This window comes from Pelmatolapia mariae, linkage group LG6 (assembly GCF_036321145.2).
Source record: "Pelmatolapia mariae isolate MD_Pm_ZW linkage group LG6, Pm_UMD_F_2, whole genome shotgun sequence".
NCBI classification, from domain to species: domain Eukaryota; kingdom Metazoa; phylum Chordata; class Actinopteri; order Cichliformes; family Cichlidae; genus Pelmatolapia; species Pelmatolapia mariae.
Window position 1 is genome coordinate 27,447,896 of NC_086232.1, and position 13,883 is coordinate 27,461,778.

Sequence of the window (13,883 nt, forward strand, 5' to 3'; positions counted from 1 at the left end):
TGGTCAGCGAATTGGCTGGGGGGCTGGCCACAACACTAAGGCTTCTCTGGGCTTTCTCACAGCAATGTCCAAGGCATGACTACTGCTATAGTGAGAGAGAGGCGGGATCTGGCACTACAGAGCGTGGAGTGTGGAGCGGTCATGGCAGAAATGGCACGGCGAGCACATTTCACACCTCCCTCAGAGTGACTGCAAATTTCCTGTACTGCACTTTTGATTGGAAACACATTTGAAACATCTTTTCATGATCACACTTACGGCGTACAAAAGAAAAAGGGGAAAAAAAATAAAACGCTGGAAGAATGCTTTCCAAGCTATGACTAAGTGCATAGAGCTAACTTTGGACCTGACAAATGTTTTTTTTAATCTTCTATTTTTCCAACCTCGAATAAATCAGAAATGTGCTGAGTTTAATCTAAAACAGCCCAAAGATTATAAATCAAATAGTCCACTGAACACTGTGAGGAGGAGCAATAACTTCTCCTCAGATGGTGTACAACTGCAGCCACCTATGCAGTAGTCAGAGTAACAGAAGTGAGAACTACATCTAGGCTAGTACGGTGAAGTACGTGTAAGCCTATCCAAAGCGCTCCATTCATGGGTTATCAACTGGACACTGGCAGTGTTCGGTGCTCTGGCAGACCCTTGGCACTTCCGGGCCAAGAGATCACTATCTCCATTATAATATACCAGTCACTCACTCTTAATAAACACTAAAAATACACTACTCACTGTACTGCACCACAGCCCCTCTTTCCCTCTCATCTATTTCTCTGCCAGCATTTCAGTTACAAAGTCATTCAGTTTCAAAGACATGTTGCTCTGTCTGCTTTTTTTTTTACTCTTTATCTGAGGTGCCTGAAAACAGGCGGAGAAGGTTTTGTATTGTGGCATCGTGGTTTGTTCTGTTACGGCTGCGGTGTGTTATGCTCTGTAACAGAGAGGATCTCAAAGGCTGGCTGGCTGCAGAACAGTCTGAGAAAGCCTGACGGCAAGCCCAGAGATTCCCCGTGGCAGCTTTTGCCACTCTGTCATAAACAAAACACAAGACGTCTTTCTCTTCTTCCCACACCAACGGGGCCCGGGTGCTGCCAAACAGAACAATCACTATTGTAGCCTCTTCTGCTTTCCAACGTGCTCTCTCTCCCTCACTCTCTCTCCGAGTCTCCTACAATATAAACAAAAGAGATCAGCGGAGGCTTTACCTCTGTGAGAGCAACAATGAAGGCGATGTTTAAGGAGACAAAACAAAAGTGTGCACGGGATCAAAGAGGAGCGAGGAAGACAGAGATGCTAAAGACCGACAAAATACAAACCAAACAAAAACAAACAATGAGCACATCTTGTCATTCACTGTGCAAGTGAGTGGAAAAGGAAAACACACAACCACACATCACTGTAACAGATGAGTGCAACAGAGAAACGGAAGGCCTTGATGCCCATTTCCTATATGTGAGTTAAAAGCAAAGGAAAGACAAGTGTGCTGACCTTACGGAAAGTTTGCTCTTTGTGTAGGCCCCAAAGCAGCTCTCCAACAAGGACTTAAAGTGAAAATCAGTTCTTTGGAATAAGATAAAACTGCTGAGGCACACTATTGTATTATTATATATTGTATTAGTCAGATAAGATAAGACAAAGTATCCAGTAAGCCGACATTATGAATGGGCAGCGCACTGGGAAGGGCCTCCAAGTAGTCACGTGTTTTACTATATTGTTGTAAACCAAAGTGCTGCGGTGATGAATACATGCCAAGAACCCGAAAATTGGACAGCTGACATCATCAGTACAGGTAAAGGAAATTTAGTGCAATTCAATTACAGCACATTTGTGTGTATGGACACATCAGAACATCTGTAGCAACCTTTACTCACTAGGTTTTAAACCCAAGCAGCTTTAATTACTGAAACTAATATATACACAGAATTACACCATGAATAAAATATTTTCTGCTGTTCATTGGTGTGTTCCTTTATTCCTTTGTCCAGCATGCCATTTTGCTTTCTCTGTGAATTTAAAATATTTGAAAGATTAAAAAGAACCTCTTAGAATATGCGTCTTATTTGATTTAGTTTTAATTTTATGATTAAACTAATTTTGCATAATTTACAAGGGGAGACATTTTCATTTGCGTAAAACAGAACTGACCCGAAATGCACCAGTATACCAATAAATCATTATAAGAGCCATTTTTTCATGATTAAATTTGATTATAAATAAAAAAAAAATACAATCAATTACATCTAAAAAAACAAAAACCCAAACACTGCTGATATTCTCTCAGTATGCTCTAATATGGCCGCAACCTATGGTTTATTACCGCCACATAGAGACCAACAAAGTGAAGCTGGAGCTGCTGCCAGGGTTTGGCTCAGGCTGTGAGTTATTTGGCCTGGACTGATATTTTGTGTATGTGTGTGTGTGTGTGTGTGTGTGTGTGTGTGTGTGTGTGTGTGTGTGTGTGTGTCTCAGAGAGAGAGAGAGAGCCTAAGGATCACCTATGATAGCATTTGGCTAGAGTAATGTTAGTGCCCAGTGTAAGAGTTGTGCCTCGGCAGACACGAGAACGCGCGCATGTGTGTGTGTGTGTGTGTGTGTGTGTATTTGGACAGTGATTGGGATATGCTGTATATATATGTGCGGGTTGAGTCACTGTTTGAAATTTCCAGAAAATTCCAGCTGACATAATATTAGGTCATGAGTGTGTGTTTGTATATGTAGCCAGCAAATGGTTAAGCAGTGTGTATTTGGAAGATTTGGCTGTGAGGTATATTATGTGTGTGTGTGTCTGCGTGTGTGTGGCTTCTCTGACAGTTTTTTTTTTTTTTTGCAATGTGGGGGGAAAAACTACAACACAGCCAGTGTTTTGGCTGTGTGTGTGTGGAGTATGCGCACTGGAGGCTACAGTGATGTTTGGCCGGGTGTGAGTGTGTGTATCCATGATGGTGGCTGCGATACAACAATGTTTGGCTGTATTAAACTGTATCTGTGATAGTCCTTGGCCGAACGTGTGTGCTGTGTGGGTGTGTGTACGCAATCGTGACTAAAACCGTGTTTGCCTTTACGTGTGAAAGTACGCTGCAGAGATGACAGAGTTGTTTTTCTTTTCTTTTTTTTTTCCTTTTTTTTTTTAAAAGAGTGTGTGTGTATCTTTATTTAGCTGTGTTTGCATGTGTGTGTATGGGTGTGAAGGTGGCTGCAATAGTACTGGCTGTCTTTGAGCATTGGCGTTTTGTGTGTGAGTGTGAGTTTGGCAGCCAGGTCCAACGTGGTGCTAACGTTCAGGCAGACGGTGAAGGCGGCAGCAGCCTGCGGCCTGAGAGCAGGAGGCTCACGGCTCTGTTCGCTTTCTCTCTCTCTCTCTCACACACACACACACACACACACACACACACACACACACACACACACACACACACACATAAATACACAAGCACACACACAACCTGGGCTGCAGCCAAATGATGATTTCTGGCTACAATGGCCTTACCATGGCAGATATACCTCGACAGACTGTGTACAATACTATAAACAGTGACTCTTCTTTGTGCAAAATTCATTGCGCAAAAAACACAGAAATTTCATCTCATAAAAAACAGTCACTCAAACACACACAGACACACACAAGCATGCGAATTCTTTCCTAGGAAAAAACAAAACACACACACACACAAAATACATGCTCATATGAAGCCGCAAATGCCTCGCTCAGAATAATGAACGCTTACTTGCCAGAGCACGCTGGACGTATGCCCCTGACACACACTAACAAATTCTTTTTTATTACTGTTGATACTACGTTGTCATGTAAACAAACCCCAAGAAACAGATGAAGAAAAGAAAAATATTAAAAGAACAAAAACCAAAAGTACCCGCTGTTTTCTGTGGGAACAAAAGCAAGCAGGGACTTTCACTTTGTTAATCTGAGAGATAAATCTTTACTTTATTTCTTTTTTTTTACCTTTTAAATTTACATAACTGCTCAGTTATTACTTTAACTTTCCCTCCGTAGTAGTAAAAAGGTTTTTATTGTGTCTCTGAATATTTTTACTTTTACGTTATTCTTTTTATGTTTTTTGTCATTTTCTATATTTTACTATATTGCAAATTAAGGTATGCACTTGTGTTTCTGTTGTGTTTCAAATTGTTAAAATGTAAGTGCGCACCTAAAAGCACACCGACATGATTACATGTGGCGATTGTTTATGTGCTGGCATCCCTCTCAATTAGTGTCTGATGTCCAGTTTCTCACATACCTGGCGTGTGGACGAAGTAGGCCAGGTAGAGGTCCAGCTCCTTGACGGACACTCCGATGTGGTGTGGCTGGACGCACAGGCCAGGGTTGGTGCACTGCGGTGACTTGACCAGTCGTTCTCCGTCCGTGCTCTCCAGGGGGCTGCCCTTAAACAGGATGACCATCACAAGGTCCAGCCGCCACACCTTGTCAGCCTGGCGCAGGCAGTCGATGCGACGTATTTTGCCCTTCTGGTCGGGGTTGGACAGCACGCAGCAGGGGGGCTTTTTGCCCGTGATGGTGAGCACAAAGTCCTCACGGAACTCAGGCCGGATGTCCTTGCGGAGCTTGGCCAACAGGCGTGAAGCCCACTTCTGCTTGATCTCTGGCTTCTCTCCCAGCAGTTCATCCTTCACTGCACGCTCTTCCTCCTTGGACATGCGCTTCTCGTGCTTTTTGAAGTATTTACGCTTGCGGGCCTGCAGGTTGAACCAGGTGTAGGCGAAGGCGCGGACATGGGGCAGAAGGGCCTCGATGAAGGGGTGGAATTCATCCTGGATGAGGGAGGAAGATGGGGGGAGGGTGGATGAGGAGAGGGAGGAGGGGGGGAAGCAGGAGGAGGCATTGGAAAGAGAGGGGGAGAATGGGGGAGAGAAGGATGGGGAGAGAGGGAGAGGGGGTGAGGAGGGGAAGAGAGAGGAGAGGCAGTTAGCACCGGCGCGCAGCATGGAGGAGCGGCGCCTGCTCCGTGTGAGTGGAGGGAGAGAATGAGAGGCGCAGAGAGAGAGAGAGAGAGAGAGAGAGAGAGAGAGAATGAGAGAGAGAGACAGAGAGAGAGAGAGAGAGAGAGAGAGGGAGACGGAAAGATACCTTGCGCTCTCTAATACAGACACATCGCACCGAAGGACACACTTCACAAACCACTGAACAACACATCACTGAATGACTGAGGTAAGAGATGAGACAGAGAAAATATGAGACTTGTCTCCATGAGATATTTGTGTAAATGTTGTTTGTCTGGTTAAATATAAACAAATGTGCTAGTTATAAATAAAAAAATAGTGCCATCCTAATCCATTACTAAACATCAACAGTATTATTCTCAAAAGCATTATAGTAAGTATAAAAAAGTCAAGTAAAAACACAACATTTCTAAAACATAATTCAAACTGACCACGCGTATTATAAAATGCTTAAAACACTAACATAATCAAGAAGAACGCACATGCCAAATTCTGATTAATAAAATTAAAGCTGTCTCGCTGAAAAACCACAACATAAAATATTTGTCCATAAATAATACAACTGCGCCTGCACTCAAAAGTGCTTAACAGTAACAATCAAAAAATATTTGCGAATAAAACAAGAATTACATGGTAGTTACCATTTTGCTCTCTCATCATAAATTCACCCCGTCGATTGCAAAGAAACTTAAAATGCAGAGCCAGTACAATAACTGGATTGTAGAGTCAAAAAAGGCGCTGAAGTAATGCTGAAAACAAAAGAGGGGAAAAAAAGAAGCAAAAAAAGAAGCTGATAAACTGTCCAATAAAAGCAGCAGGGGGCAAAAAGCTGAGAAAGAGGAGACAGGCCAGGGGGCGCAGTGTAATACCAGCACAAGAACACAGGAGGTACTGTAGCAAGAGCTGCAGGAGAGGTGCTGTGCAAGAGCAGAGCAGAAGGAGTGTAGAAAGTTTAGCAATCTCTGTGTCTAAAAGGATGAAAAAAAGGAGCTGGGTGTGCACAAATAAAATAAAACAGATAGTGCGGCAAAATAATAAAATTGTCAAAAATTAAAACAAGCTTCTTTCTTTGTTTGCAAAAACATGCAGAGAAAATATCTTGATGAAAAACAAAAAAATTAAAAAAAATGGCTGGCAAAGCAGCGCGTGCTATTGGTTCAATTCTGATCTGCATAAGACTCACGCAGAGGGAGAGAGAGAGCTGGACAAGGGGGGTGCGGACAGAGGAGAAGAAGGAAAAAAAAAACAAAAACAAGAGGACCGAATCAATGTTGGAAGACTGTGCACGACCGCTGGCAAACCCGAGTGCAGCTTCTTTTTTCCCCCTCTTTCTCTCCAACTCTGTCTCTCTCTTTCTCTCTTCCTCTCCACTTTCCGTCTCTAACCATTGACTGAGTCTGTGCCAACACGCAGAGGGCCCACCTATTTGGCATCGAGTCTCAAACAGCCCAGCCAATACGCACGCTCAAAGCACTGAAAAGGAGGGAAGAGAGAGATGGCAGAGGGAGAAGCAAAGAGGTGGGGGTGTGGATGGTTGGTGGCTGGTAGTGGAGAGAGGGCGGGAGGGGGTGGATTGTGTGTGGTGCAGGCAGAAGGCACGTCATTAGCCAAACAGACAAGTTCCAATCTAGTGCAAAGGCAAAGTCCAGAGGATATTAATTTTACATGCATCCAGACAGCACCCGCCTCCTAAAGCTCCCCCCACACACTTCTCCCTCCCTCACCACCTTCGTCACCAACATGGTCACAGCCATCCCAACAAACCAGCTCGCTCTCTAACTGCACCCCCCACTCCTGAAACACCCCTCTCCCGCTCTCTCTCTCTTTCTCTCTCTCTCTGCTCGCGTTACACCACCTTGGCATGGGATGGCATGAGAAAACACAGACCCAAAATCCCACTAGACCCTGAGACCAGCAGCTGCTCCTGGATTTACCACACAAACAAAGAGAGGAGGGGGAAGAAAAAGACCCCCCTCCACCCCCCAAAACAAAAAATACCATCCAAAAACATGCTCTCCTGTTTCAAAATGCAGTCTTACATCCAAACTGGCCCCTTCGCCTCCTTTTTTTCCTTTTCCTGTTACTCCACTTTAATAGCCCCAGCACCATAGAAACAGAAACACATTAAAAGTTTCTGTTATCAAATTAGAGAGTTATCTCGTTTGTGGGTGGGAAGCTGGATCCGATGGACAATGATGCCTCAAAATGCTGTGGTGGATGGGTTTATGCAAGTAGCGTATATAGCTTAAGCCTTATAAAACTATCAAAAACAGACTATACTGCTTCCTGTAATTGCAAAGCTGAGTCGAATGCATTCAGCTTTAGATATGCTGGTCTTTATAGTAGTAAGGACAATAATATTTTCATTCTGCAGCCAGTTAATTGCCCATATTTTCATCGTGCTGTATTATGATTCCCACAATGACACATAATTGGGACTTAACAGCAGCAGAAAGTGAGGGAGCAGGGGCCTGCATAGCTGCTCTGGACAGCAAGTTGTCTCATCCTCATTGGCTGACTCACACGACCTCAGAGGTACAAGCTGTGCCCAGAGCACCAGGCGAGAAATATCTGACACAAAGGCTCCCACCGAGGGCCGATTCAACATAATCGGATGCATTTGTCAGAAAAATAATATCTCTGTGATGGTTTGATGTGAAATACGTAAGGGCTGCTCCACTCCCTAGAAGTGCATTTAAATGTCATTCTCCCAATTTACAAAAAAGGAACACATTTACCCATTTACGCAGTCCAAATTACATGAATTAGTCCACGAGGCTCACAGGAATTACAGAGACATTGTCAAAACTGGAATCTTGACAGTGGGCAGCCATAAAAAGCTAACTTGTCATGTGGCAAAGTTGAGGGTCCGTTCATTTGATTGTGACTTGAAGCCCCCTGCTGTGCAACGGGACAGGCTGTCTGTGTGAACGCCCTACAAAGGCCAGAGTCCTCTGGTTGGCTCCCAGGACCATCAGATTTAGCCTGGCCTGCTCCCTCTGTCAGCGTCTGACAGAGGAGCTGCAGCCTGGATGACTGGCTGGTCCACTGAATGGCTGGCAAGCTGGCTGCCAGGTTGGCTGAAAGGCCGCATGACGGGCTGGGTGAATGACTGGTTGGCTACCCAGGTGGGTAGCTAGCTGGCTAGTTGGTTGCCTGGCTGGCTGGCTGACTGGCTGCTACTGTTGGGGGGAGGAAGGGGGGTACAGACCCCATCTGGACCAGGCTGAGCCGGGCCGGGTGCCGATTGTTCGTGCTAGCATACGGCTGCCTCACACAGCCACGCTGAACACGTGAATAATGTGGGAATGAGAGAAGATGGTGGAGGCAAGAGAAAGAAAAAAAAAAACAGGAAAATGGAACATGAGGAGATGGAATTAAATAGGATGTGTGTGTTTGTTTTTGTTTTTCAAGAATAATAACGGAGGTGTGTTTGCCACTTATTTGAAAAGACTGAAGGGATCTAGACTTTTTTAATGAATGGGCCACAGACAAAGAACAGGAGAGCTATGTGCCAAGCACTGCAGTTACTTCCTCAATATCATCACACCATTACTGACAAGCGAAATGATAACCAAGATTCATATCAGGGAAATGAAAACCAGTCCTTTGTCCGAAGCGACGCATTTTCTTTAGCGGATGAGCCCTGAGACATTTTTTGAACAACATAACCCCTGTTAAATCTTCATACCGCAAAAACAGGATGAAAAACTGACGATATCCTATTACGAGATAAAATTTTATCTGTAACATTAAGCAAATAAACTGCAAATACTATGCAAAAAAACAATACCCTCTACAAACCCAGTTAAATCTGCTACAGGGCCTCCTTCTTATGATCATAAACTGGACCAAATGCAAAATTATGCACAGCCATTGAGGTTTGTGCACAAATTGCAGTTAAAGAAAAAAAATCTTTTATTATTTTGGCTAAGAAATCAGTCTGTGTGGCACCCCGCTGTTTAATGTGTCCTTTTTGACATTTTCAAACCCGCAGCTCCTTCAGCTCATTAGGGAAGATTTCTCCTGTTTGCCCACAATTCTTCACGGCAGAAGAAACAGTGGCAGTTTTTCCAGGCCTGAGCCACGGCGCTCTGTAGGTATCTGCACTGCAATAATGTAAGAGAGCGCTCCTCTTATCTCTGCATGCCATGCTCTGTCTTTCAGAAAATGACGACCTTTGTTCGGTCAGGCCGGGCGAGCCAATCTCCACTCACTCCACTCCGCTCCAGCCCTGACACGGTACAAACGCAGAGAGCAGCAGAGAAATGAAATCCAAACTCAGGTTTTATTGAGGCTTCAAGCACCAACAATACACTAGAGTTAAGCAACCTATAAAAAAATAAATAAATCACCGTTTTCAACAATTCGGAGAAAATTAACAAGAGCGCTCCGTTTGAGTTTACTCATTAAACCAGTTTGTCACGTAAGGCTGGCTCGGGGATTATCTTAACTGTTTAAATAGCAGGGGCTACGAAATGAGGCCAAAAATTGAATTAAAATAGCATTAAATTCGAGTCTCATTCTTGATTACTGTCTATTCTGATTTTTGGACTCCACCATAAATCCTTTAAATGAGAAAAAACCCTCTGTGTGGCCTATCCTCCATCAGAAAAGGGCCTGCACCTCGTCTTCCTACTTTTCCCAAAACACTATGAAAATGAATACTCTCACCTCCGAAACAACGAAGCCCACCATTTTCACCATCTTCAGAAAAAGAAAGGCAAAAAAAAAAATGTTTAGCGTTTGGTTTTTGGCTGATAGCGCCCGTTAACCTTCACGACCGTCGTTCCCAGCATCCGTCGGTCTGTTTCTGAATTAGACTTTTTATGTTGCTCTGTAAAAATAAATTGCAGGCCTTGAAGTCGACTGCTCTAAATGCGAAACCTGTTCAAATCAAACGTCCCTCTTTCTCACGCCAAAAAAGAGCTAACGCAACTCTGAGGCTGTCTCTGTTGAGAGGCCTACCAACTACAAAGGGGGTCAAACTAATGATAAACTAATAAAAATGTATGCTAGTTCAATTCCTGCTGCTAACATAGGCTTAGCATTAGGCTATAAAGTGTGACCTCTGTGAAAACACACGTTAATCAGAGTAAAATCAATCACAGCTGCTCTAAAGCGTTTATGCGGCTTTCTTCCCTTTTTTTCATTACATATTTATAAAGAGCCTCAATTTAGCTATAAGAAATATCGATACCTTCACATACATTTTAGAAAGGAGCAATAGTTTCTACCCGCCTCAGTGTTTACAATGCAGTTAATTTTAACAAGCATAACTTTGGCCTGTTTCCCACATTGTCGTGTTTACCTGAGATGAATTTGCGGTATCAGTCTAAGTGTGCAAATAAATATCAAAGGAGCAAAAATAAACTCAGGACACGTGGGAGGAAATTTCTCGTCGCGCATTTAGGCCTGCTTTATGCCACATCCTGCACGCTGAGGTAACAGTAAGAAAGCAGGCATTACATTCTTACATTTGATGTCAGTGTTTTGCAGGTTAAATATTTTTATTTATTTTCTTCTTTTAAATTGTGTGATTCAAAGTCATACAGAAATTTAAAAGAAAAACTTAAAACCAAATTCATGTAATAAATGTAATTTGCTCATATTTTCTTCATGACCTAAATAATTTACATTTTTAAAGATAACTCAAGTTTTAAAATCTGAGATTTCTATGACAAGTTTTTTTTTTTAACCTTACTTGTAATTGACGAAATAGATTAAATGCTGTCAATTGATTATAAATGTCAAACTAAGTAATACCAAAGACTTTTTAAAGCTTTTTCAAGGGAGACAGAATTTTTTCTTTATTAAGTTATTTAAAAAAAGTGGATTTTTTAGCAATAATCAGTTAAAAAGGGGCAACATGAATGTGTATTATATTTTATAGCTACACCTAAATATACCACTGCTCCAAATGTTGTTTTTATTTTATTTTACAATATATTTACTATAATATAAATTGAACCTAAACTTAAAATAATGTTTTAAGATTATGCAACCATATAGCTGAATGCCAGATTTGTCTGTTGAAATTATATTTCTTTCACAGGTTTTCTGTTATTTTATATCTAGATGATCCTGTAAAATCAGGCTACACACACACACACACACACACACACACAGAGAGAGAGAGAGAAAAGGAGAGAATGACGGAGAGAAAGCTCATGAAATTTTCAGCACGTCAGGACATGTCACAACTGTAATTCAACTTTGACATCTGTTGTGTAAAATCACATATTGAAAAAGACTATGGTGATATAAAGGAAGCACTGTGAGAGATCTGAATCATTTCGTGTGTGTATGTGTGTGTGTGTGTGTGTGTGTGTGTGCATGCATGCGCAAATGTGTGTGTCTTCAAAAAAACATTTTCGGTTAAAGTTTCTTCAGTTGTTTTTGCTTTTTATAGGAATCAAATATTTTTCAGAGGCTTGGTAAAACATGCAGTTCTAGCCATTTTATGTCATACGTGTATAATGCCTTTTTTTCTTTGTACACAAAAGAAAATGGAAACAGCAGAGAGAAAAAGTTTCTGTGAGAGAAATTTCCATGTTTCCTTCATATAAGAAACATGGGAAAATCGGGTGCACAGAGAGGACGCCTGATTGGATGTATCATCTCGCCATTAGAAGGTGGAAAGTTAGTGACCTCACTGTTCTTGGAGATATTAAAAACCGAGAAGTTCATATGAAATGCGATTTCCTTGGGAACGCTAACAAAATTTATTTCCTTTTTTGTTCCATCACATTCAGACACAGACACACAGCATTTCTCTTAAAATGTCCTCCTTAATGTCTCATCCCTGCCACTCATTCGCTTTCGTCCTCAAAACCTTTTCATCCATTTTAATCCTTGGAAGAATTAAAAAAAGAAAAACTTCCTCTTTTTCTGCTCTCTTCCTCCCAACGGCACAGATTGATGTTAAAAGTGTGTCTGCGCATCGTGTGTAATTACGCCTGTTTACACACTGAAGCATTACTATGTGTGAAAGTCTGGAAGCCATTTGTGGCATGAGGCTGAGAGAGAAAGACAGAGCAAGCGAGCTTTAAACAGCTCCAGAGACACAAGGACTGATAGCAAGCCGGGGCTTCTGACACAACTGCAGACCTGGGTAATATTATACTCAAATATGTTTTCTCGTTTGTATGACGGGTTTGTCTTGCAGACCGTTTCAGCCTCAAATGTAAGCACATCAAAGATAAGATCAAGGGTTCTTTGTGTTTCTTTTTAAGTATCCAAAATTTGTTCAGCCAGGATTTTCCTGAGGTTTATGTGGTTTTTCTATGACTCTGGCCCATTTGCATAAATTTCACCTTACACAGTTAATTGTAAACAGAGCTTTAACCTCACAAGTGAGTCATACTCCCAATTTATGTTCTGAAAATGTTTGGAGAACGGAATTAAATTTGGAGTCGGAGAACACAGCTTGTTAAATATATCTGAATTTTTCTCCTTAGATGTGGCAGACACTAAACGTTTTGTGGGCACTTTAAAGAAGGCTGCGTGAAACGTTAGACTTTTGCCCCTCGTGATCCAAAACTGGATGCTAATCCTGATATCAGTGCCGTCAATTAGAAAGAATGTTTAGATATTACAGCGCGATGGGAGCGCTCAAACTAAATTAGGAGGATCTGCACTGCATTTTGCAAACAAGGATTTAATAAACCACTCCGACATGTAGCTGCAGCTAGACGGTATGGTATAGGATTACTCGCAGGCAATTCCTAAATGAATACATACAGTATAGATTACTACCGTATGTGTGCTTCTGTAGCGTCACCAAATGCACACGCGAATGAACAGATACTGCTGGAGGTGGCGTTTTCCGACAGGACATTGCAATAAAACTGAATACAGCAATTCCCCTTGACAAGGGCAGCCATTCTTGATAAGGTCAAGTAGGCAGTGTGGCACTTAAGAGTGTGCGTGCGTGCGTGTGAAACACAGAGAGAGAGAGAGAGAGATTGAGGGGGGATGACAGAGTGTGGCAGCTTTCTGCCTCAGTAAAGGGAAGCCATAACGTCTGTCTCACACTTTCTGTCTCACTCCAAACTGAAGTGCATGCTGCACACACCTACAGCGTTCCAGTCGGCACATGCCAGCGGCACAGACTGGCTACCGTGCCCTGCCTACAGCTGCAGCAAGGGCTTTGAACCTCATGATTAGCAAATACAGCAGGAATCGAGCAGATAATGAAACCAGATATCCCCTCCCCTCCATGCCCTGCTCCAGCAGTAGCCAAGGCCTGCTACTCCTCGCACAAGAGATGCACTATTGAGAGACTTTCTCTCTCACTCTTTCACTCCCCCTCATTCTTTTATTCCTCCCTGGTCCTCGTTCTGCCAGTCGGCAAGGCGAGATGCCAACCTCTCCCCAAAGCTGGGCAGAGTGCCCTCACCCTTTATGCAAATGATTCACCACTAGCCCAACACACACATTCATTCCGTGCCCCCCACCATCACCTACTCCTCCATTCCTTCATTTATTCCTTTCACCTCTTACTCTGCAATCCCTCTCTCGCTAACACTTTCCCTTTCCTGCACTTCATCTTGTTGTTGCACTTCAACTATCCCTCCCTCTGCTTTTTGCTGCTTCACTCACACTCTCACTCCGACCAATTTGCCTGAGCTCCCCCTTTCTTTCAGCTGCTATCCATCTTCGAGCATCTCTCTCCCTCCTTTCACCGTGGAACTCCTTTTTCTCGCTGCCTCTCCCTCGCGCAGCTTGACTCACCCAGATTCAAACTTGTGCACTCATTCCTCGCCCGGTGCCAGACAGGCAAGTGCAGAAACTAGCTTTACCCTCTTTCTCTCTCTCGCTCTCATACAGCCACTCATGCTATAACACATGCCCTGTTTATATTCCTTAAAGGGAAAGAGTCTCTTCCAGAAATCCCTGTTTTTCTT

At 42.9% G+C, this 13,883-nt stretch overlaps 1 protein-coding gene across 12 annotated transcripts in view; it reads right to left on the reverse strand.

Moving 5' to 3' along the window:
* The window catches only part of LOC134629269 (nuclear factor 1 X-type-like), a 109,949-nt gene that overhangs the window by 70,674 nt on the left and 25,392 nt on the right, over nucleotides 1–13,883 (reverse strand). For 10 of the 12 annotated variants that reach the window (XM_063476466.1, XM_063476469.1, XM_063476468.1 and 7 more), the window contains one exon: nucleotides 4,254–4,785. In XM_063476466.1, coding sequence (XP_063332536.1) covers nucleotides 4,254–4,785 — 532 coding nt within the window. Of the gene's footprint in view, nucleotides 1–4,253; nucleotides 4,960–5,615; nucleotides 6,329–13,883 lie in introns of those variants that run through there. The other 2 variants (XM_063476467.1, XM_063476462.1) reach the window with 2 other exon arrangements.